Here is a 26,198-nt window from a genome sequence, read left to right on the forward strand (position 1 = left end):
CCCTGGCCAGTCACATATCTGTTCTGCCTACTTCACTAAGTGCTTGGGAGGTCCCGAGGCAATGGAAACCAAACAGCCGTAGAGTCTAATGAATCACACAATCATAGCATTTCTCCCCACCCAACACACTGTTTACCTGCTTACTGGGTCTGTGTTCTCCCTCTTTAATGTAAGCTCTACGTGTACAAAGTTTTGTTGGTTTTGTTCATGCTGTACTCACCACAGCACCTAGAACAAAGTGGGGCATTTAGTAGAGGTGTAAGAAATATTCTGTAAGATTAATTCTTTTAATTCATTTTCTGACAAGAGCAATCCAATTGATTCTGCAACTTAAAGGGCATCTGTGCTCATCTCCTAAAACTAGATGGTATCGGCAAATCGCGTTGATCTCTCACTTTGGGAAGTTCCCTGGCCTTTCCTGTCTGTGAAAAAGACTTTATCCTTTTAAGAGGAAGCAGGAAGTTAGAATTCCAAGAACTGTGGGTTGGGAATGCCCATAACCCAGGCTACTCAAGACTAACTAGGTAAAATTCTTAATCAATGGCAAAGCTGCGTGGAGCAGTTTTTAGAGGTAATTCCACTGACAAGCTACCACTTTCCCTTGAATTCCCTTGAATTGGCTTTGCTGATGGAGCCCACCTGAAGTTAGTAATGATCTACAGAGAAAAAGGCAGTGTCTTGCTAATCTTGCTGCGTGCTGTAAAAAAAGGTGAAACACAAGACTTTGGTTTCCAATGTGGTGACCAACATACAGGTCACACCAGTACTTTCACGAGACCATCGAACAACTCAATGTCACGTCAACTGAGTCCATGTAGATATCTAAGTGTAAAGCTCGTAAGTGTAAAGCTCATAAACAAACTTCAGCACTGAGAACAGTGATAGGCTTTGCCACATCCTACTCTAATCCAGATGCTAAGTAGTAGTTGAGTGCTCAACTTTCTACCACCTGGACCCAAGGCTGAGAACACTGATAATTCACAATTTTTACTATGTACCTCATCTTCATTAATAATTCCAAATCAAAGATACGATTGGTCAATTCCTTCTATGCTATAAAGGTTTTTTCTAATTTTGTTAGGAAAAAAAAAGTGTATAAAGAAAACACAGTTTAAAATAAGGTATTGAAACTGCTTTAAAGAAAGTTTTATTTACTGCATACATCCTAAGAATGTATTGTAAATGAAGCAAGATCTAAATAAACTTAAAAGCTTTTCAAATACAAAGCGACTAAAGATAACAACTAAACTGCCAGCATGTTTGAAAACAGAGAACTCGAAAGCTTTTTTTTTTTAAACATTTTTATAGTTTGTTCTTAACCCTAAAAAAAAGTTCACATTTCAAGTTACAAACTTACCTCAGTAGTGTACATACGTGAAATGGTTTTAAAACAAGAGGAACAGGCAGACCATAGGTAGGTAGGAGGCTCACTGATACTTAACTGGCTATGTCACCAACATTTATTTTTAAGGTAGTTTGGTAGTTGCCATGTTAAGACACCATTTTTTCCTTTTTTGCAAATAATTTACAGGCACATGTAAAATACAGTAAGACCTCTGGATCAGTCTCATCCAGTGAACCTCTGTGCTAATTAACCCCTCACTGGAAGGACAGTAAGAGAGCACTTCTTTCATACAAAGTCAAGGGATGGGAACTGAATGCAAACTGCATTTTGTTGGATTACTCATTACAACGGATTTAAGTTTGGATGCAGCTCGCTGGGTACATCATCAGAAACATTGCACAATTACTTTCTGTCATTTAACAATGATGGAAAGGAAGGCTAGGAATGTTTAAAGGCCTTTGCAGGCACTCAATAATCTTATAGAATAGTTAAATAAATATTGCTTATATATAAAAAATCCATCCCACCCTAAGATGAGGGAAAAGAGAGCATCTGGAAATCTCTTAATTTAAAATGTAAAACAGAACTAAAACATCTGCTAAGGGCATGATCCTATTATTAATCCACAATAAGAATTCAGCCATCAGCAAAATTCAGTGAGTGGAAACATTTGATGGAATCTCTAATATGATGTAAAAACACAACTATGTCCTTGCCATCTATTGCACACCTCACTTCCTTGTTAGAACCTTAAAAAAAAAAAAATTCCAAGTTGATGTATTTCATAAAGTAGATGACAATCTTAACATTTTACTGTATTTTACATTCACTCTGCTAAACAAAAGCCTTTAAACAGGCACAAAACACTGCAACAATACATTTACTTCCTAATAAAACAGAACTGTTTAATAACATTGAAATAAAATGGTTCCATTTTGCATTCAACTATATACCGTGAAATTCTGCAACATAAAACAACTAAAAATGAGCATTAGGAGATATTTACAAACTTTTACTCCTACAGGTCTCTCCTCCTCCTCCTGGCTGTGCACGCCCCAATTCAGTTCACTTGCCACATGCATGGCAACAACGGAGGGAGGCCCTGTTCAAAAGACATAATATTTCCAACACCCCTGACAACCAGACATTGTGCATGAAACATGATAAGGCAACTAGAAGCATAACCGTCTGCTAACAAGAGCCTTTGGGGTCTTGTCTATAATAACATTCTCTGTCTCTACAAACTTAGACTTCAAAACAAATATATAATAAAAGCATTAAGAAAGGAGTGAAGGTTTCATATTGGACAATTAAATAGCTCTGCAAAGATGCCTTATGCAAACTATTAAAATCTTGTGCTTACACATACTCTGCTATTGAAAATAGCTCCCCAACCAAACCACAACCCCCCCAAAACAAAAACCCATACAAAACAAAAAACCCTAACAAAAAGAAGTATAAAAGCCATCAATGTTCTCTTGTCAGAGTAATTAATTTGTCCTTGACTTGCCAAATATGAAGGTGGGGGTGGGGGCGGGGGGGCGTGAGTGGAGGGTAGCGGTGGGGTGGGGGAGGGGACATATCTAAGAGCAAAGGCACATGGACAATGAGAAGGGGCCCAGGACGATGGCAGCAGGTGACTGCGCCTTCCAGTGTTCAGACTCAGAAGTGTGACAAGTCTTTTCAATATTGGCTTAAGGAGAGGTCGAGCGTTTAAAGAACAGAACCATCATGAGTAACATGTGGTTAACACCCGTCAACCCTTAATTCCAGCAGAAATAGAGGTTTCACTCATTTTATAATTGCACTTTCCAGTATAACTTTTAAAATAATGTTTTCTGTAGTATTTTTAAAGCACTATTGTTTGTATCTTTAAATATTGAATATATTTTTCAAAATAGTTCCCTAGCTGCTCAAGTGTGCTTTTTTTTAATATATACTTGATATATTATTGAAGGTACTACAAAATAGAACTCTCTGGAGTGCAGAAGTTAAGAAAATAACCTTCATAACTGAAAATATATCCTTAAAAATACAAAAACAAAAACCTCTATACAAATGTACTACCGCGTACAAATTTTTAAGAGATGGTGTTTAAGGCACAAACCATTGCAAGTCTCTTAGAAATGTATGAACACAGGTCTGCTAAATTGAAAACAGTCTTAAAAAACTAGTGAAAACTTCATGTAATATAAAATATTCCAGTATGGTATCTGATAACATTCTTCGCGTTCGGGTTTCGTGTGTGCTAGCCCAGCACGCTCCTTCTTCATAAATAGTAAAGCGTTCCTTCAGCGGCGGCAGCAGGCCTCAGTAGGTCTGGTACACGTCGTGGATGGGTACCTGGATGGCTGCGGCGGGGAAGGCCTGAGGTATGTAGCCCGCGTACCCGCCGTACACGGCGGCGGCGGCAGCTGCGTTCTTCTGTAGTGTGGCGATCGTGGCCGTGGCGGGAGCAGCAAACGGCACGTAGCTGGCTCCGTAGATCCCGGCAGCGGGGATTCTCGGAACATTCGGAGCCACCGTGTACACTGGAGTTATTGGGCGACCCTGAGGGGAGAGAAAGCATCCTTATTCATCACCTGTAGGTATCTAACCAGACAGGCGGAGGACCCCACCCTAATGGCAGAAAGCGAGGAGGAACTGAAGAACCTCTTGATGAAGGTGAAAGAGGAGAGTGAAAAAGCTGGCTTAAAACTCAACATTCAGAAAACTAAGATCACGGCACCCGGTCCCATCACCTCATGGCAAACAGATGGGGAAACAGTGGAAACAGTGACAGACTTTATCTTCTTGGGCTCCAAAATCACCACAGACGGTGACTGAAGCCAAGATGTTAAAAGAGGCTTGCTCCTTGGAAGAAAAGCTATGACAAACCTAAATAGCATATTAAAAAGCAGAGCCATCACTTTGCCAAAGAGGTCTGTATAGTCACAGCTGTGGTTTTTCCAGTAGTCACGTATGGATGTGAGAGCCCGACTATAAAGAAGGCTGAGCACTGAAGAATTGATGCTTTTGAACTGTGGTGTTGGAGAAGACTCTTTAGAGTCCCTTGGATAACAAGGAGATCAAACCAGCCAATCCTAAAGGAAATCAGCCTTGAATATTCGCTGGAGGGACTGATGCTGAAGCTGAAGCTCCAATACTTATGGCCACGTGATGAGAGGAGCCAACTCACTGGAAAAGACCCTGACGCTGGGAAAGATTGAGGGCAGGAGGAGAAGGGGGCGACAGAGGATGAGATGGTTGGATGGCATCACTGACTCAATGGATATGAGTTTTAGCACATTCAGGGAGATGGTAAAGGATAGGGAAGCCTGGTGTGCTGCAGCCCATGGGGTTGCAAACAGTTGGACATTACTGAGTGACTGAACAACAACAACCTATCCATTCATTCAACAACCCCATTCATTCATTCAGCCTCCAGGGGTGAGGCAATGACAAAGAAACAAAAGTTTCCATTCTCAGGGCAGACAGACAGACAAGGACAGACAAGCAATAATCATAAGGGACAGAGACAGGAGCCACTGAAGTGGAGCTGCGTCCTCAAGGCACATTCAAAGCCAACTGGTGACCATGACAGAACGGGCATGTTCACGGAAAGTTCAAATACTCTGGAATCTTCTGCCCACCATTCTACTTAATCAACCTATGCACCAGAGCGAGCTAGAGATGGGAGTTGAGGTCTACTCTTTACTCAGTTGATCTCACTGTAATTATGAATAAGTATTTTTCCTAAAATACATGCCACCTGCCTCAACTCATACCTAAATGAAGGAACATGATGTATCAACAATGGAGAGGAGCACAGTCTATGACTTTATGGAACAAAATACACAGCTCTCCCAAGGGCCAGTGTCATAAGCTGTGACCTAAAAAGATTGTGATCATACCAGATCTTCAACAAAGGCGTTTGCTTCAACTATCGCTGACTTAAGATACGACACCACTAAATATACAGTTGCTGTGGAAGCTTAGAGAAGAAGCCAACTACCTTGAGGAGCAAGAGGAAGCGTCTCTGAAGTGGAAAAATCTGAGCTGGGTTTTGAAGGATAAGTGGGGCTTCCCCGGTGGCTCAGATGGTAAAGAATCTGCCCGCAATGCCAGAGACCTGGGTTCTGTCCCTGGGTCAGTCAGATCCCTTGGAGAATGGAATGGCTACGCAATCCAGTGTTCTTGCCTGGAGAGTTCTGTGGACAGAGGAGCCTTGTGGGCTACAGTCCACGGGGTCGCAAAGAGTCGGACACGTCTGAGCGACTAACACTTTCACTTGGATAAGGTGGGATTTCCACATGAGCAGGAAGTGGGGAAGGAGGAGCTATCTGAAGCTGCCTTACTGTAGATGCCATGCTTCTGAAAGTCCAGGATGCTTCCTTCCCTCCACTTGAGAGTGGAACATACTACATTTTCAGAACAGGGGTAGACGAGGAAGACTGTGGTTCAGTATTTTCCAAAGTGTTTGCTATATGGAGTCCACTCTGTGGACCGCTTTAGGGAAAAGATTTTTGGTAAAACAAAACATAATACATTTATGTAACCAAACATCTTGTGTAACTTATGTTTCATAGAATGCCCTGTGGCACAAATAGTTCAGGATATGTAAAAGGGAGAATTAGATTTTAAAAAATTATTTCTTCCTGGGTCTTATAAAGGAATTACTTATCATTCCTTTACAAAAAATCTGCAAATTAGAGTCACAAAATTATGTTCAAAGCAACTTCAGAATTGAAGAGTCATTTTTTTTCAACTGTAATCCAAATAATAATTACAAATAATATCCAAATGATAGCAGTAACAGAGATTACAGTCTGCTGGGCACTATTCTAAGTGCCTTATTTAAATGACACTATTGAGACATCATCACAACCACCAATGAAGCTGGTGGATTATATGGAGAAGCTTCGATGTTTTAAATGACTTGCGCACGGTGACATAGCTTCTAAGCAATGGGATGTGTGAGCCTGGCACCTGTGCATTTAGCCTTGCATTATCCTGCCTGCTACAATGCAGCCACAATGAATGTTAGTAACACTTTACAGCCAAGGAGAGAAACTTTGGAACTGGGAAGGCTGTGGTTCACAGCAGGACACAAGCTGCCTTCTCCAAATCTGTGGACATCTCTTTAGTGACAAATGCACAAAGGAAAGGATCACCAGGAAGGTGAGATCTGAGAGAAACCACTCCATGTACAGCAGTGCGAGCCCAACACCTGAGCCCAGGGGAGTGTGATGAGGTTGAGTTGAGTGTGGGGAGCTGGGGAGGAGGAGAGAAAAAGCCCTCAACTTCCCCTCCTCTCAAAAAAGGGATGGTTCTTGCTCTACTGATACCACTGACTTGCTGTGACGATTGAGACACTTTGAGAAATAAAAGTGAAAAAAGGATTATCTACACATGCAAGCTTTTTTTTTTTAAATTGCCTCTGAAGGCTACATGAAATTTTGGATTTAAATGGTTACAAAGGAACATCTCTGAGCTCCTGCAAAACAGAGGAGGAAGATCGAAGGTGTTCCCCAGGAAGGTCACTGGGAACCGATGTGTGGCTTCACCCTGAAAAGTGTTCTTTTTACCAATCCATGGAGCTTAAAATGCTCCTTCCTCTGCTCCAATTTGGCAGAGAACACAGAGGAGGCAGAGGACAGAACGTCTCCGAGAACCCAGGTCAAAGAGCTGAAGGCAGGACAGACAGTACTCAGCTTTGAGGGAGAGCAGTGGGGCCACACACTCAAGGCAGCCATTCCCACGTTACGGAGGAAGTAGCTCCAGGCATTCTGCAGAATATACTGGAGGAGGGAACAACGGCCATAGGAATCTACTGATGATGACAGCACACTGAACAAATCCCAAACCACAAGACCCCGACGGCAGCATCCAGTGCAGACTGAAATAAGACAGAAACAGTCTGCAATCCAGGATATGATCATGAAGCCTGAAATCTGGGCCGAACCACAACGGTGACCATGCAGCAAAGACCAAAGTTCACGGGTTTCCTAATAAAGAGGAGTTAGAATTAGCAGGATTCCACTAGGTAATGCTTGTAGGTTAATGTATGTATTTATAGTCAGGACACAGTAATAACTACTTCGTGAGTCATTTCCAACCCAAGACTACTGCCGGGGTTCACAAGCCTAGCTGTTTCAGCATTACTGAGGAGGTGGGACAAAATATGGATTCTAGAACCCAAGCCCAGCTCTGCTGAATTGGAATCTTCTGGGGTTTGAATCCAAGAATCTCTGCTTTATAAACATTGTCTCCTGGATAATTCTTATCCAGTTAGATACAAGACATCCCTGCCCTGAGTTTTTATGCTTATGGATTGATGAGGTGTTTGATACTCACTGCTTCACAAAAGATAGCTTCAACAAGATTATTTTTCTGTCTAGGAGAATGATATATTGTATAGGTATTCCCTGTGTGCTACATATTGCAGAAACAAAGAAATATATATAAGATGTGGCTCTTGGTCTGGAAGTACTTTAACTGGGGAGACAGAACATAGAACTTGACTGGTAGTTCAGTAGCCAATACTGAGAAGTACAGGACAGATGGTTTCCAAGGTGCGATAGATGGAAAAGGTTCTAGAGAAAAAAACCAGATAGAGGAGAACACTATGAGCAAAGGTGGGGAAGAAGGATGGAACGGTCAAACTGGATTGGGAGGAGAAATGGGAATAGTTGGAAATGGTTGGGAGAGAGGATTAAAGGCAGATTTTGTAAAGTTTCATAAATCTTTATCTCTATAGACATTTCTGTCTCTCTACAGGTACTCACATACATACATATATATATATATATGCATACATATATACGTACGGATATACTCAAGAGAGAGAGAGATGGAGGGGAGGAAGAGGGGCAGAACTTTAAAAAACCTTTACTGAACTATAATCTGGAATGCAAAAACTACAATCTGGCATGAACTATCCCCTGGGACTCCGTGTGTCTCCTCTGTAACGATAAGTACATGAGTTAAAAATTATCCTGTGTCATTAAAAAAAAAAAATAGGATGTATAACGTCACTGTGAGAAATTACATATGTCATTTTTGCATATTGCTTCCTATCTTTAATACAGTGGCGATTTTGGGATAGTACAATCATTAGCTAACATTTTCCCGTCCTGTCATGATTTATCTTACAAAAATATTTCTATCACTCAGACCCACAGTTCCAGCAGAAGGCCAGGCAAAGTGTCAATACATTTTTTTAGATAGATAGATTTTTTTTAGATAGATAGATTTTAGATAGATTTTTGGATTGGCTAACATTTTCCCGTCCTGTCATGATTTATCTTACAAAAATATTTCTATCACTCAGACCCACAGTTCCAGCAGAAGGCCAGGCACAGCGTCAGCGCTCCTGTGGAGTATTAAGCGAGTCCGTGATACCTGAGACCTCACACCAGCACCGCAGCAAGGCGCTTACCTGGAAAGGCGGTGGGGTGGACACGGCGGGGATGACGGCCGCGGCGGCTGCGGCGGCCGCAGCAGCGCTGGCTGGGTCGGGCTGCACGGCGATGGGGCTGATCATGTGCTCCATGGTGTGGATCTTCCCATCTTCAATCATTTTAGGGGCCGGAGCTGCCTGAAACATGGAATACTGGGCACCGATGGCAGGGATGGCCACTGCATGAGAAGGAAAAGGGAAGCAGAGCTCAGTCATGTCCAGCTGCTGAGGGAAGCGCCATCGCTTTCTCAACATTTTCCCAAACAAGTGTAGCAGCCAGGGGCTCTGCCTGCAAACGAATGCTCCCTCACTACAGGTGCTATCCAAGAGGAAGAGGGGGGAGGTGGAGGTAGCCCGTATCCTGCTGGACTTTCAAAAGGAACCATGTGGGCAATGCGTGGGATCTCCCCATGGATCCTCAGGACAGGCAAGCCTACAGTTAACTTTCTGCGCCCACATTTTCTACTGCTGCCAACAGAATTTAGAACAGAATAGCATTTAGACTCGCATGCTTGAGGTCCTACAGAGCAAGAAGGGCCTTGCAATTTTGAGAAAACAGGCTCAGAATAAGAAGTGAGAGCAGAGGCTTGAGGCCCAAGAGTGTGAAAAGAGCCTGCCAGCTCCTTATCACCTATCTTACTCAGTACCAGCCCCACTGCCCTTTTTCACTTTCACCACGTTTTAAAGAGCAGGTGCTGTTGAGAGTTTCATTCTGAGAACTCAGAGGTCAGTGTACATCCTCCCCGACCTGCCAATGCAAAGACATGTTTCTGTGAATAAAGTCCAAAGGACTCATTTCAACCAGAGGATCAGACAGATCACAGTTTTCGAATGTCAGTGTATGATGCTGCCGCTGCTGCTAAATTGCTTCAGTCATGTCTGACTCTCTGCGACCCTATGGACTGTTCAGCCCGCCAGGCTCCTCTGTCCATGGGATTCTCCAGGCAAGAATACTGGAGTGGCTTGCCATGCCCTTCTCCAACGTATGATAAGGAGAGGTAAAAAGACAAAAAAAAAAAAATTAGCCCTGACTTGGGGGAGTTTGTGTGAATGTGTGCTGTATGTTTTGAGGATGGTAAGAACATTGAAATGCATACAACAAAGTATACTTTCACTTGTTTTTATTCTCCAACTGTAGGTGACGTCTTCTAATAAAAGCCGATTTGATATCAGGTAAAGAGAAATGCTTGCGTGCTGTGTTCTCAGTTGCTTCTTTGTGTCTAACTCTTTGTGACTCTATGGACTGTAACCCAGCTAGCTTCTCCGTCCATGAGATTCTCCAGGCAAGACTACTAGAGTGGGTTGCCCTCCTCCAGGGGATCTTCCCGACTCAGGGATCAAAGCCATGCTTCCTGCTTTGCAGGTAGATTCTTTACCAAAGAGCCACTGGGGAAGCCCAAAGAGAAATGACTGTAGGCCAAACAATGGTACAGTCATTCAATAAAATATATCGAAAATCTAAACCAGATCTTTTACCTGCCTTTCTATCTATACGATCTTGTGCCTAGATACTTCACTATTGCCTGCTGTTCCTCCTAAAATACAGAGTTCTAGTTTTCTGAATGAATCAGAAATAGAGGTCAAGGGGACAGGGCCTAGAAAGGGCTGTAAGTTGGAGCTACATCTGAGTTGTACTAAGCAACTCCAGATTGTTCTGGCTACCAGCCACAGGAATTTCTACCCCATGCCTCAGAACACAATTACATGCTTAAAGATCTTTGAGTTCTTTTCTCTGGGCTTCCCTGGTGGCTCAGCTGATAAAGAATTTGCCTGCAATGCGGGAGACCTGGGTTGGGAAGATTCCCTGGGGAAGGGAAAGGTTACCCACTCCAGTATTCTGGCCTGGAGAATTCCATGGACAGTCCATGGGTTTGCAAAGTCGGACATGACTGAGCGACTTTTCTTTTCTCTAGTTAAATCTTAAACTACTGCCAACGGGAGTACCTTTCCCAACAAGTAGAAGTGACAACTCCTGTATCCAGGTTCTGCTTTATGGAATTAGAGAGAAACAGGATCAGTTTTATATCGCTTGAAGCATCAATGACATTTGCAAGGAAATCCAGTCTAAGGAGTCACTTAACTGCAAAAGTGGCAGAAATTTTTTCACAGGCATTTAGGAAAAAAAAAAAAAATCACTGGATTACTTCAAAAGGAAGCTCTACTGAGAAAATGCCTTGTAAGCCCCTATGTGGCCAATGCCAGCCTATACCCCTTATACACAGCTCCCTTGAAACTGTTTCAGCCAGGGGAAGGAGTGCAGTCCTCGGCCAACACGAAGTCAGAGGAGCTGAGCTTCGAAGTGAGGATGCTCTCAAAGAGCTCTTCATCTACCCTCCAGGAGGCTGGGGGGTCTGGAGGAGCATCATGATGCAATCTCCCATGTGTCTGGGTGCTTGTGTGGTGTGTGCACAGAGGGAGTTTGTGCCCCGCTCACACTGCGCAGTTAAATAAAGCTCCTTACAGCTGAGGATCAGAAAGAAGACCTGTCTCATATTAGACGACCAACGAGCCTTAACAAGGTTGGAAAACTGGTTTGTGGGGCCTGGAGGGTGGAAGCAAAGTTCAAGGTCCTTGGCTTCAATTGCTTGAGTGCCCCTACCCTCCATCTACTGATCCAGCAAGAGGCGGAAATGAGAGCTGGGAATTAGCTGCAGGAAGTTTCTCTGCGGCCTCACTCCCAGGCGTTCTGGTTGGTGAAGACCACGACAAGGGACAGCGGCGTTATTTGCTCCTGAAGGGGAATTTCCCAACAACTCTCAGAACTGGCAGAGTTGCACCTTCTGGCTTCTGATTGACTGGGGTTGAAATAGGCTTGAGTAAGGAATAGAAAGCTTTTAGCTGGCAGAAGGTACAGTAGAGCCTCGTATTTTTCTACCCTTGCACCCCTCGCCCCAACCTCCCTAACTGAGAATCTGCCTAATTGAGAAAAAGTCTAACAACTGGTGACATCCATTTGAGAAACCCACTATTAAGAAAGTTTGACTTGAACATGGTCAAAATTAGACCATCCCCCAAGTTCTAGATAAGAAGGCCCACGAGGCCAGAATCCTTGCCTAATCTCCGGCTGCCTTTGAGAAGAGGAACCCATGTGCAGATGAAAGTGCCGAGGGAGTCACCTCAAAGAGAGAAGAGTTGGGGTTCAGGTTGAATAAACGCATTCTCACTCTGGTTGATACTGACCTGTACCAGGCTTAATGGCAACTGGATTGACGGCAGAGATTTCCAAATTCGGTACAAGTTCATATCCTTTTTCTTGCTGTTTTCCTTTTCCTTCATGATATCGGCTATATATACCACGGCCAGCAGAATATCCCCCAAGGTAGGAACCCCTGGGGCCTGGGGCCCTGTTGCCAGCTGCACCTCGACCCCGGCCTCTTATGCTGCCTGCTTATAATAACAACACAAAAAATGATGAGCTACCAACAGCGACAGTACGGGAGGTGGATCTAAACCCAGGGTTCTTGGCACTCTGGTATCTGTCCTGGCTCTAAGCTCTGCTCTTTAGAGAGCTCGGAAGATGCTTCAGACTTTCTCGCTCCAGCCTAGATGCATCCTAAGATGTCTGCTTAGTACACAAGATGAACTTGAAGGGTGAGTTCCTAGGATTGTAACTGCCACCCCAATAAATAAAAAATTTCGAAGACGGTCACAAAACTAGATGTAGAAGGGGAACTGCTAGTTCATCTTCCTCATTTTAGGCGTGAGAAAACAAGCTTCCGGAGCTTAAAGGGGCTGACTAAAGTCACAGAGCCAGTTAATCAGAGGGCAGGACCCAGAACCCAAGTATTTTGCTTTCCATTGTAATGCCTGCTTTCAGGACAGGCGAGTCAGTGATTAAAAACAACAAAACAACACAAACCCAACAATACTGTGCCCCCTAAAGGTTTTAACCTAAGAACCCAGAGACTTGCCGTCTAGCCCCACGTTGGATAGAGGCCCTGGAAGGGCAGAAGGCAAGAAAAGCTCGCATGCTGTGCGTGATGGGACACGTTACCTCACGCTGTATGTATGAACCATCTACATTTTCCTCGATGCGGCAGAAGTGAATGCCGTATGTGGAACCGACACCGCAAGGAGGGTGGGTTAGGAGGGGATCGCCGTCCACCAGCCCAGCAAACGACAGCCACCACCGTCCCCAGCGGCATCCACCCGGCAGACGCGTCTCCCCCATCCGCCCACGCAGGCGAGGAGACCCCCACTAACCTTTCACGAAGTAGTCCCTGTTGGGCCCGATGAGCGCGTTGTAGGGGTAGCCGTAGTAGGCGAGCGTGTAGGGGTCGCAGGAATACACGTAGCTGGGCGGCTGCACCACGGCGGCCTCGGCGGCGCCGCCGCCCTTGGCCGCCTTCTGGTAGCGGGAGTACTGCTCCTTGTCCACGGGCTTGGCCAGCGTCACCTCCAGGCACGAGCCCTCCAGCTCGGTGCCGTTGAGGTTGTTCATGGCGTGCACGGCGTCCTCGCGGCTGGCGAAGTGCACGAAGGCGTAGTCGCGGATCTTCTTGACGCGCTCCACGCAGCCCGGGTTGAACTGGCCGAAGCTCTTCTTGATGGTGTCCTCGGTGGTCTCGATCATGAGGTTGCGCACGTAGAGGATCTTCACGGTCTCCATCACGTCCTCGTCCACGTCGATCTCGGGCTCGGCCCAGTCCACGGCGATCTGGTGGCCCCACAGCTGGATGCGGCCGGGCATGAGCTTGCGGCGCGCCATGGCGGCGGCGCGGTGGCTCTCGTACTCCACGAAGGCGAAGCCGCGGTTCTTCATCTTGTCGGCCGCGCTGGCGTAGACGATCACGTCGAGCACGCCCTCCGTGACCTTGGCGATCTCCTCCAGGATCTCCTCGCGCTTCTTCATCTTGGGGATGCCCCCGATGAAGAGGCGGCAGTTGTCGACGCTGCAGCACACGCCCAGCAGGCGCCCGGGGCGGATCTCGTAGTTGTTGAGCTCGCGCACGGCGCGCTTGGCCTCGTTCTTGTGGCAGTACATGACGAAGGCGTAGCCGCGGTTCTTGCCGTCGAAGTCCATCATGAGGCGCAGCTCGTAGATGCGGCCCACCGCCTCGAACACCGGCACCAGCTCGTCCTCGTAGACGTCGCGGGGGATCTTGCCCACGAAGACCTCGCAGCCGCGCTGCGGGTGCGGGCCCTCCCAGCCGGGCGGCGGGCCGCCGTACTTGCGCTGCCCGTTCTCCTGCACCATGCTGTAGCCCGTGCGCGCCAGCAGCGCCAGCAGCGCCGCCTCGTTGGGCGCGCCCGCCACGCCCTCGGGCACCTTGGCAGAGGACCCGGCGGCGGAGTCGCTGCTCATGGCTGCGGTGGAATCCTCTGCGGTCATAATGTCAAAGGCATCCACGGCCGGTGGGGACCTGGGGACGGCAGGAGGGAGATGGTGAGCCTAGAATCTACACCAAGTTGAGCTACAACTTGACTACAGTTTTTTTTCTTTCTTCTTTTTCTCTTTTTCTTCTCTTTTTTTTCCTTAAAGCCATCCAAGACTCACGCTTAACTATCGGGTGGTTAAATGAGAAAGAAGATGGGGACTTCTCTGGATGAGCGGCAGCTCTAAAATAGTCTAAATTAGGCAAGTTGTTTTGCAGGAAAAACCAGAAGTGACTCAGGAAAAAAAAAATCAGAAGGAGCAGGTACTTCCGCCTAATCAGTACCCCCAACAGCTTTGAAGCATAGAGAACCTGCTGTCATTGTGGGTGCAAATCTCATGTTCTTGAGGCAGTTGGCAAGATCTTTTGCTTAATTCCTGCACTGTCAACTCAGATTGATTTCCTTTTAGTTATAGCATTTTACCCCCTTTATTTCTTTGGCAGACAAAGCCTGCTTTCTTTTTAAAGAGGCTTTTTCATTTAGGAATGGAAAGAGGGCAGTGTATTTACATTGTTAAGGAAAAAACTGAGGAGGTGTTATTATGGAAGATACAGAACTGTGTGCTGAAGCTTTTTACAGGGAAGAAATGGAACATCCACAATAACGAAGGACTTGGGTGAGGAACTGTGCGAAGAGCTGGTAAGTCTGACTTTTTAAGGTGTCACTCCCTGTCAGCAAAATTCCTGATATGAACCATTCACGGATTTGGAATCAGTGCACAGAGCTAGATGAGGTTCAGGCTGGGGATTTTTGAAATAACAACTATCTGGTAAACTACAGGATAGTCTTCAGAGAACTGTCACATGCATTATCTTATTTGATCTTAATCTCCTTTCATGGTAAGTGATAGTATCATTAGTCCCAATTTGTCTATGGGGAAATACACTCAGAGAGGTTGAATAAATTACTCATTTCACAAAGTAGGTATCAGCTCCTATCAGGACTTGATTTCAAGCCATCTTGTGTTCTTTCTTCTAAACCAGTGCTGGGCAATAGAACTTTCTGTGATGATGGAAAAGCTGTCAGTAGCCACTTGTGGCTACTGAATACTTGAAATGGGATAATTGCAGAGTTTTTCATTTTTTTCTAAAATTAAATAGCCACGTAAGTGCAAGTCTAAACCATGCCACCTTCACTCCTTCAGATCAGGGCCCTTAGAAATGATTTAAAATTATACAGTGAGATTATCACTAGGTGCTTCTTACTGTGCCTTTGTAAAGAATAGCTCTGATTAGCTTTTTTTAATGAAGTTTATTTCATTTTTTTGGACTATGAAAGTATTCAAGTAAATTTTATGGAAATTAAGAAAAGTAGGAAAAGAAGTTATTCCTAATTCTCCTACCCAGTGATAGCCACATAAACTTTCCCATCTTTCTTTTGATAGTTTCTTTGGGGGGGAACGGGAGAGGTGGAGCTAGGCTTCCAAAAATTTACATCTGCTGCTTTACTTCATTTTATAAGCATTCCTCCACATTCTTAAAACTGTAAAAATATGATTTATAATAGGAATATGGTTTCATCATTCAACTAAATTTTAAAAAATTGACTACTGGGAATTCTACACAAGGATATTAAGGGAAATTTCAAGGTTAATTAAAGTACATTTGCTCATCTAAAGAAAAAAAAATGATAGGGACACAACAGAATGTATGTTTTTGCCTGTTGACCAACCAGTACTACTTTGGTTCATCTGTTGAAACATTAAGCAGCAGTACAGTTTCATAGGTTAGTGAGTGGCCACTGGACTGATGTTGAAGCTGAAGCTCCAGTACTTTGGCCACCTGATGCAAAGAGCTGACTCATTTGAAAAGACCGTGATGCTGGGAAAGATTGAGGGCAGGAGAAGGGGACGACAGAGGATGAGATGGTTGGATGGCATCACTGACTCACTGGAGATGAGTTTGAGTAAACTCCGGGAGTTGGTGATGGACAGGGAGGCCTGGCATGCTCCGGTTCACAGGGTCTTAAAGAGTTGGACACGACTTGAGCGACTGAACTGAACTGGAACCAGAGTGCATGACTGTGTGTGAATCCTAGCTTGAACACTTCCTAGTTGTATGACCTGAAAGGATATTCAGCTCCTTTATGCCTCAGTTTCCCTATCTATAAAATGGGAATGATGATAATAGTATTAATTTTGTTAAGTTTACAAAAGTGAGTCAATACATACAAGCATTTTGAACTGTGCCTGGGAAATTGTAAATGCTCAAGAAATGTCAGTTATTATACTTCATCCAAACTTCTGGGTAAAACTTAAGACCAATTTAATTTTAGAGTAATTTTGACACTTTCTCAGTTCTTTAAAAACATCTGTTTGATATGGCTGCTATTCTTATTTTTAATTTTCTTTGCTCTTCAGTTGCTTGAAAGCTGTTTTGGCAACATATCCAATTATTATGAAGCCTTTTTTCTGGTTTAAATTTGAAAATAATACAGTTCCTGGAGTTTTGTGTTGAAGCAGAAATCTCAGTATCAGATTTGAACATGAAGATCTTTCCCCCCTTCCAAAAGGAAGCTAAGGATATATTCTTAAGAAGATAAGAAGATTCTTTGTACAAACACATGTGCATTTATAATCTGTGACCTGGGAAGGAAATGGCAGGTATATATAAACACCTATGAGGGAATTCAAGATCTTAACATGGTTTAGCTACATAAAACAGTGACTAAAGTCCAAAGAACAGTCCTTCTCTCTTTTCTGAGAGATGTGGAGTTGACTTTTTCTTAATATTTTCATAATTGTACTTTGAAACTACTCTTTAACTCGCACAAAAAGCTGTATAATGCCAGGCTGAGGGAGTCATTTTCAATTCCAGCCCTATTAATTTCACCAGAAAATCTGTTGCTTTCAGTAAGTAGTTATAGCTTATTCTCTTGCACCTGCAAGCCAAGAAGAGCCTTTTTCCCCCTGAGCTTTCATCATCTGGGATAAATGAATCATGTTACTGGCTCCCTTTCTCTTTTTACTTTGGCTCCTAGGAGGTTCAGAATTGAATTTGTCACTTTAGTTTTTTTATTGTGTAAGACATTACAGCACACTCTCAGGTTCATCTGATCTTGGCTATAGTTCCATTTTTTTAGTCTCCTATATCCCCAGTACCATGAATTTAGCTATGTATATTATTCATCTTACTGTTTTCATATCCTTGGAAGCCATCTCTCATAATTTTGGAGTTAGGAGAGGAATAAAGGCATATACCCATGAAAAAAAAATATATATATATATATAATTTGCATGAAATATAAATTAGTGTGGTATTTAAATGAACTATTTTTACACTAGAGATACATAAAAGCAACTGAGAACCGCAGTGAGATTCCACTCTGCATCCATCAGCATGCTATTGTGTGTGTGTGTGTGTGTGCACATATATATGCGCGCTCAGTCATGTCTGACTCTTTGTGACCCCACTGACTGTAGCCTGCCAGGCTTCTCTGTCCATGGGATTCTCCAGGCAAGAATACTGGAGTGGGTTTCCATTTCTTCCTCCAAGGGACGTTCCTGACCCAGGTATTGAACCTGGGTTTCCTGCACTGCAGATTCTTCACCACTGAGCCACTTGGGAAGTCCTAGCATGCCATTATAACCAACCAAACATACAAACTAAGAATGAAGTGTTGACAAGAATGTAGAAAAACTGCAACCTCTGCCCATTGCTGGTGGGAATGTAAAATGGTGCAGCTACTGTGAGGAACTGTAGAGCGGTTCCTCAAGAACATAACAGTTATCATATGATCCACCGATTCCACTACTGGGTATATACTCAAAAGAACTGAAAATTGGGACTCAAAACAGATATTTGCACACCATTGATCATAACAGTATTATTCACAGTAGCCAAAAGGCAGAAACAACTCCAAAGTCCACTGAGACATGAATGGGCAAATGAAATGTGGCATGTGTACTCAATGGAATGTTATTCAGCCTTGAAGAAGAAGGGAATTCTCACACGTGCTGCAGCATGTATGAACCATGAAGATGCCCTAAGTGAAATAAGCCAGGCACAAAAGGACAAGTATTGTATGATTCCACTGTCATGAAGCACCTAAAGAGTCAAATTCATAGCAGAATAGTGGTTGCCAAGAACTGTGGGGAGGGAGAATGGGGAACTATGGTTTATGACGTTCCAGCGATAGATGATAAGAAAGTTCTGGAGAGGGGTGGTGGTGATGGTTGCACATCAGTTAATACTTAATGCCACTGAACTGTACGTGTAAAAACAGTTAAAACGGTTCTTTGTTATGTAAAGGTTAACACACACAGTGAAAAGGCTCAGAGATGCAAAAAGGATAAAAATAAGATTCTGTAAAGTTAGGATTTCATTAGAGGCCATTACAAATGGTATATTGCATTAGTTTAACACATTCAAGAAAATCTTATGGTCTACAAACTGCATTCTTCTTATCTATATGTCTAAGATGCCATAGTTAAATAAATTACCATGCTGTTTAATGAGTTTCTAAGGTCAAAGGCTTAGATATGTAAAAGATATATGGCTTATTTAATGTCTTAAAAGCAGGGGAACTATATAGCATTAGTTATATGACCCTTCTTTCAGAGATGAAACAGAAACCTTATTACAACTAAACATGCTTTAGACCAGGGCTTGGCAAATTACATCATGGTCCAAATATAGCTTGCCACTTGTTTTTTAAAATAAAGTTTTATTGGAACAGTCATCCTCCTTTCCTTTTTTTTTAAAAGATGGCTCTTTTTCCATTTCAGTGGCAGATTTGACTAGTTCAGACAGAGACTGCATGGGCCATAAAGGCTAAAATATTTATTCTCTGGCCAGGTATAGAAGAAGTTTGCCAACCTTTGTTCACAGAGAACATCAATGAGGCTAAATAATAAAGATTCTTCTTGCTAAGGTATTACAGTCACTTTCCCTCTGTTTCCTATGCTGAGCAATTACTTACCAGTTTTAAAGAGTCTTCTCAAACTGCTTGCCCCCCCCACCCACCCCTGCAATTCTAAGCTGTCTTCCATTTAACTACACAGTCAAATTTATGAGACCAGAAGAAGAGACATCTGCTGAAGAATGCTGGCTCAGCTCCTAACACTTACATGTGAACAAAATTTCTTAAGATTTTAAATTCATTCGTTCTGCACATATTAATTGAGCACCTGCTGCTGCTAAATCGCTTCAGTTGTGTCCGACTCTGTGCGACCCCAGAGACAGCAGCCCACCAGGCTCCCCCGTCCCTGGGATTCTCCAGGCAAGAACACTGGAGCGGGTTGCCATTTCCTTCTCCAATGCATGAAAGTGAAAAGTGAAAGTGAAGCTGCTCAGTCGTGTCCGACTCTTAGCGACCCCATGGACCGCAGCCTACGCAGGCTCCTCCATCCATGGGATTCTCCAGGCAAGAGTACTGGAGTGGGTTGCCATTGCCTTCTGCAAATTGAGCACCTACTATGTGCCAAATACCAGTGGACCTCGTCCTCATGGAGCTTACCTTGAACCCTGACTGTGTCTTAAAAGTCTATACTCCAGCTGCCCTGAGTGACTCCTACCATTGAACTGAAATGATCCATGCAAAGCTCCCTGTGCAGAACCTCAGGCCAAGTGCTCAAGAAATGTTGGCATAAGAAATCTGAACTTAAAAATCTTACCCAGTCTTAAGACTGAGTTAAGAATCTTCCTTGTGTTTACAGGGAAACAAGAGGCTACCCCAGCCAACCTTAAACCAGTCAGAATGAGAGGCCTAGCCTGTGAATTCTGGTGTAGACTGGCATATCAGAGCTTCCCAGATTCCGTTCATAGCAGGTAAGTTGTCTGGCCGTGTGCTTCTCCTCTGGTGACGTGGCTCAGCCATCCGAGTGTAAGCCTGTTTCTCACCTAACCTTTGGCTATAGCAGTTTGCAAGAGGCTCTTCCAGAAGGAACCTGCAGAGACTTGCTGCATTGGGCTCAGATGGTCCCGGGGCCCACATGGATGCCAGATCCCTGGCAGCAGGACCTCCCCACACAGAGCTATGCTCCCACACACTGAAGACGCATCAGTCTTCACTGAAGGCTGCTCTCATTAAACAAACATGGCATTATATTCAAAACTGCTCATTTATTCAGTTTGGCATGTAAAACAGCAGAATATACTATCAAATCAAGCTATTATTAATTTGACCTATTAGCTAGAGTTTTTGTTGTCTTTGTTTTAGGTTGAGTTTGGGCCTGTTAGCCTAAAATAACATCTCGGGGTTAACTCAGGCTTAAGGCAGAAATCATCGAGGATTTGAATTCCCTTAATACTGGTTTAGAATACCTTTCAGTAGGATTTTAAGTTTGCAGCGGGACATTTTTCTTTTGGCCCTGACGCATGGCTTGTGGGATCTTAGTTCCCTGACTGGGTATCAAACCTAGGCCCCCCAGCAGTGGAAGCGTGGAATCCTAACCACTGGACTACTAGGGAATTCTCTGAAGTGGGACATTTTAGAGGACAAGGGCTAACACTGTACTAGGAAATATTTCCAATGTTTACCAACCAGTCTACCTGGGATCAAAAGCAGGCATGAGTTTACACTCGTGGTAATGCAGACTACCAGTTAACTTTGGTTCAGAGCCGTGTGTGTGTGATAAATATGCAGTTTGGAATTGGAATTCTTGGGGGAGCTTTATTTGCTCACTAATAGACACACTGCAACTTGAAGAAAATACTCAGTGGTGAACAGTGTCTTCCAGCACTAGCTGGAATTTAATCCAGTGGAAGGTTTTAGAATTTATTCAAGAGGTAATTCTGGCTCTCTTTGCAGTTAGGGTTCTATTTTTATGTCCCCTTATTTATAACATAAAATGTGTCTTACTAATAGTCACTTCTTGGGCATGACTCAGCATACACAATGTGCAGATAGAACACATCCTGTACTGGAGACAGCAAGGACTTTGGAGCTGAAGAAACATGAGTTCAAGGTCATGACTGTGCCACTTACCCGCCATGTCATATGGAGATGTCTACATCTCCAAGATGGTTCTAGTAATAGCACCCATCTCAAGAGGATTGGTTCCAAGATTAAATGATATTTAATATCACACATGAGGGGGAGAAGAAGACCAACTTCTACAAAAAGTTTCCAAGATTTGGCCTCACCCTGGGTGGTTACCTTACTGCTCTGTGCCAAGTTACCACCACCCATTACAGTAAATAGCAGAGCAGACACTCCTCCACTGGGCAGGCCCCCGGCCCGAGGACGGGAGGGCAGGCCCCCGGGCCCGAGGACGGGAGGGCAGGCCCCTGGGCCCGAGGACGGGAGGGCAGGCCCCCGGCCCGAGGACGGGCGGGCAGGCCCCCGGGCCCGAGGACGGGAGGGCAGGCCCCCGGCCCGAGGACGGGCGGGCAGGCCCCCGGGCCCCAGGACGGGAGGGCAGGCCCCCGGGCCCGAGGACGGGAGGGCAGGCCCCCGGGCCCGAGGACGGGAGGGCAGGCCCCCGGGCCCGAGGACGGGAGGGCAGGCCCCCGGGCCCGAGGACGGGAGGGCAGGCCCCCGGCCCGAGGACGGGCGGGCAGGCCCCCGGGCCCGAGGACGGGAGGGCAGGCCCCCGGGCCCCAGGACGGGCGGGCAGGCCCCCGGGCCCCAGGACGGGCGGGCAGGCCTCTAGGCAGAGGGACATTTCTGTTACCCCAGAGCTTGAACGTGTAAAAGCAGTTCTGCTGAAAACGGAGGCAGGATACTTGGAAATCACCTGGGGCCCCAAACAAAAAGCTGAAGCACAGCAACCTTTTCGACCTCGGCCAGCAGCCTTGTGCTATTTGAAGGCATGGCCCTTGGGACACACAAAAATCCTCCCGTGATTCTATTTAGGGAAAATCCTGGAAGGATAAAGAGGCCCTAGAATAGTGGCACTCTGGGCCATACCTTCTGTCGGCTCCTGGCAAATTCTGAGAAGAGTTAATTCATAATGGGTCTTCAACTGCACTGATGCCGGTACAGATTTTGTTACGGTAAAGCCATCACTCAGTGAATGACTGATAAACAGGTGAAAGCCGAGAGGTTCACTTTTCCCAGGCATTTCTATCAACATATCCCTGAAATGAGGCACTTGGCTGTGGGTTCCCAGGGACATTGGCTGTGTACCAGGAGAGGGGTAGAACCACCTGCCCCAGAGGGGTGGCGTGGGGGAACTTTCTGCAGGGTTTTGGCAGCATATAAATACCTGTTAAGAATCTGCTATCTGTACTCAGCTGTTAAAAAAAATGAAATAATGCCATCTGCAGCCCCATGAATAGACCTGGAACTTGTCTTACTGAGTAAAGTAAGTCAGACAGAGAAGGAAAAATATCCTTTGACGTCTCTTATACGCGGAATCTAAATATTAAAAAAAAAATGGATACAAATGAACTTAACAAAACAGAGACCCACAGAAGCAGGGAACTAACTTACGGCTGCCGGGGGGCAGGGGAAGGGATAGTTAAGGAGTTTGGCTCAGACATGTACACACCGCTGTATTTAAAATGGATAACCAACAAGGACCTACTGTATAGCACGTGGAACTGTCTGTGCTTGATGTTATGTGGCAGCCTGGATGGGAGGGGAGTTTGGGAAGAGTGGACAGGTGTACGTGTATGGCTGAGTCCCTTCATGCTCTGCTGTTCACTTGAATCTGTCACATTGTTAATTGGCTATACCCCCAATACAAAATAAAAAGTTAAAAAGAATATGCCATCTGGTTAAATAAGCATTACACACGTATACTTCTTTCTCAACAGGTCGATAGTTAATGCTGGAAAAAAAAAAAATGAAACCTGCAAATTCGGACACATCTGCTTCCTGAATTAATGTTCTCCCAAGCTGTGAACAAGCAGTAGAAGGGACTTCTAGTTTCACCCCCTATCTTGGCTCTTCTGACCTACACCTTTGAGACATCTGGCTCAGAACAGAGAGGTTGACAGGCCCACAAATCCTGGAGAGGAGAAGGAAAAGCAGTGATAGCCTGTATCATAATAGTAGCTTGAATGTATATAGTGTTTGGCAATTTAGAAAATTCTTTGATGTATGTAATTTTAATTTCCTAAAATCCAGAATTTGAGCTGCAAAGGAACCTTGGGTGTCATTTAACCCAAAGTTTCTGAACTGGGTTCCCTGCTGCCATTGTGGGTGTGATAATTCTTGGTTTGGGGTGGGGAGGTCTCCTGCAGACTGCGGCATGTTTCACAGGATCTCTGCCCTCTACATTCCCAACCCCCTACATGCGACACCCACAAACGTCTCCTGAGAGGCAAAACCGCTCCCTGTTGAGAATTACTGATCGAGGCTACTTTGGAGTCATAAACAGATTATACACTTACACATGTGTGCATGCTAAGTTGCTTTAGTTGTGTCTGACTCTTTGCAACCCTAAGGACTATAGCCCACCAGGCTCCTCTGTCCATGGATTCTCCAGGCAAGAATACTGGAGTGGGTTGCCATGCCCTCCTCTGGGGGATCTTCCCAACCCGGGGATCGAACCCAAGGCTCCTGCATTGCAGATGGGTTCTTTACCGCTGAGCCACCAGGGAAGCCCAAACATTTACACATGAAACAGTGTAAGTTTCATGTACCAATGAAATAGTAATATCTCCACACTCAGCATGGGCTTGGTGTCTTGACCTGGCTTTTCCTGTCAAGGCTATCAAAACTGAGACATGTGCAAAAGATTTCAAAGGTCCAAAGCAATGTCTCTTTGATACAAAACTACTCAAATTAATTTGGTTGGAAATCTATCAATTTAATTTTTCAAAGCAAAGAACTACCACCATAAAGCCCTATCATACTGATTCTGTTGTTAGACTGACTTTGCCATCCAGCAAACTGGCAGGCCTACGTCACACAAACAGCACTTTTGCAATCAGGCTAAGGATCTGCCAAGCTATAGAAATGCCTTATTAAATTCAGACCCCTTGGCTTCATGGACATGTGAAAACTGCTGACAAGCTGGTTTTTAAGACTTAGACCTTTTTCTGGTGTCACTGCTGGTTTCTAATTATGTCAAAGGCTTCACTTAAGACTCAGAATTTTGTTTTTTGACACACTATGAACAACCACTGCCCCTGGAACAAGTCAATTCACTGATAATAGAATCAACCTCTGTACCCCTTAGTCAGAAGGCAATGGTCTGATAAAATAGATGCTCAAACAATGTTTGTGCACGCATTCATTCAGTCATTCATTTATTCATTCATGCGAACACTTGCTGACTAAAATGACTGAACACTTGCTGACCGCCAGGCTGTGTTGGTGCTTGGTGATCCAGTCGTGAATGCTGCACAGTCCTTGGGGTTCCCAGCCTAGCAAGGGTGGACGAAGAAGGAGGGAGAAAAGAGGGCAGAGCAAACACCATGAGCAAAGACGGGCAGCCACGTAAGGTTATTTAACCCTAGGACTTCCCGGGTGATGCAGTTGATAAAGAATTCGCCTGCCAATGCAGGAGATGGAAGAGATGCTGGTTTGACCTCTGGCTTGGGAAGACCCCCTGGAGGAGGAAATGGCAACCCACTCCAGTAGTCTTGCCTGGAAAATTTCATGGACAGAAGAGCCTGGTGGGTTACAGACCATGGGGTTGCAAAGTTGGACATGACTGAGTGCGGACACACACAGGAACACACATGTGTTCTTTCAACAAACATTGAATGCCAAAGGTATGATCATAGCTTTGTAAAGTTTACAAGCAACAGTGGACTGTGGGTCAAAACAGAACCCAAAGAAGGATCCAGCTTTAACAGGTGGGTGAGGACTGAAAATCTGCACATCTGGCTAATTATATTTAGAGACAGATGGAAATTCTGCAAGGGTAATCCACCTTATCCACCTACACCTAAAACTACATTATCATATATTGATTGCATTACTGCAAATGTAATACCCAATGATGTTGTAATAGAATGAATTAATTAAAATCATGAAGATCAAAATCAATTTTATTGAGCATGTTTACAAACCAGACACTTTGCTCACTGCTATCATTTAGCGCAGTGGGACGATTTCAGAGGAGGACTGTATTCCACAGCATCTCCAGCATTGCTGGGAAAGTGGCTGGAAAGTGTTATTTCCCTCATATGCTAAGAAGAGTGGCATAAAAGAGAATAGATGACTTAAATGCAAGTTAAATGCAATAGATGACATAAATTCCCTGGAGGGAAGGAGATGGACTAGAAATATCTCTTACAAAATTTCTGTAATGTATGGTTTAAAAACTCTCGAGTTGAGCACTTACTGTGTGCCATGAGACACCTTAAGGAAGTTATCTGATTTTTCGAGATGTCCCTATGAGATGAAGTTTAAATGTGGGCTTTAGAGCAGGGAATCTGCAAACAGGCAGAGGGCCAGATTCAACCCTGTGGCTGTTCTTATAGAGTCTTATTGGACTCAGTTTGTTTACATGTTGTCCATAGCTGCTGCTCTGCTATAACAGTGGAGTTGAATTGCTGCAGCAGAGACAGTATGGCCCACAAAACCTAAAAGATTGACTGTCTGGCCCTTTCTAGCAAAAGGCCTGCTCTCTTTGGTCAGATTTCCTGCGTTTGAGCCCCAAACTGTGAAGCCATGTGACAGTGATGTACTTATTTATTTAAAGTCTTTGTTCCTCACCAGCCTCATCTGCAGAATGAGACTGGACTGGCGGTAACAACAATCGCTATCTCAAGGTGTCACTGTGAGGAATAAATTAGATAATAATACCAAGTCCTTAGAACAAAACCAAGTACACAGTAAGAATTTAATACATGTTAGCTATTATTGCCTCCTTTTTAAAGATCAGGAACTTGAGGCTCAGAGTGATCAAATAACTTACCCAAGACTGCTCAGAATTGAAATTTAGCTGATGACAAAGCCCAGGGTCCTTTCTGCCATGGTAACTCTCTTTGCTGTGTTCTTAGTAATAGCAGAGTTAACTGCAGCCAGTGTTTATAGGGTAAAACTATCAGTGGGAGATGGACTTTGGTTGACAGAGTTGAAGGAAACGCAAGCACAGGTCCACAGTAAAATTGTTGGAAAACCATTCCTTTCTATAATACCAAGTGCCTCACTGCACCGCCCCACGTCCCCCACCCTTCAGAGAGTGCTGCA

The 26,198-nt window shown here is 44.5% G+C and overlaps 1 protein-coding gene across 12 annotated transcripts in view; it reads right to left on the reverse strand.

Moving 5' to 3' along the window:
• Window positions 1-1,124: 1,124 nt before the first annotated feature.
• Window positions 1,125-26,198, reverse strand: part of RBM47 (RNA binding motif protein 47) — a 176,767-nt gene continuing 151,693 nt past the window's right edge. For 11 of the 12 annotated variants that reach the window (XM_043871203.1, XM_043871193.1, XM_043871194.1 and 8 more), the window contains 4 exons: window positions 12,990-14,149; window positions 11,967-12,173; window positions 8,766-8,965; window positions 1,125-3,895 (listed from right to left, as the gene is read on the reverse strand). In XM_043871203.1, coding sequence (XP_043727138.1) covers window positions 3,656-3,895; window positions 8,766-8,965; window positions 11,967-12,173; window positions 12,990-14,118 — 1,776 coding nt within the window. In that variant the 5' untranslated portion in view covers window positions 14,119-14,149 and the 3' untranslated portion in view covers window positions 1,125-3,655. The remainder of the gene's footprint in view (window positions 3,896-8,765; window positions 8,966-11,966; window positions 12,174-12,989; window positions 14,150-26,198) is intronic. The other variant, XM_043871205.1, reaches the window with a different exon arrangement.

Source organism: Cervus elaphus, chromosome 17 (assembly GCF_910594005.1).
Source record: "Cervus elaphus chromosome 17, mCerEla1.1, whole genome shotgun sequence".
NCBI classification, from domain to species: domain Eukaryota; kingdom Metazoa; phylum Chordata; class Mammalia; order Artiodactyla; family Cervidae; genus Cervus; species Cervus elaphus.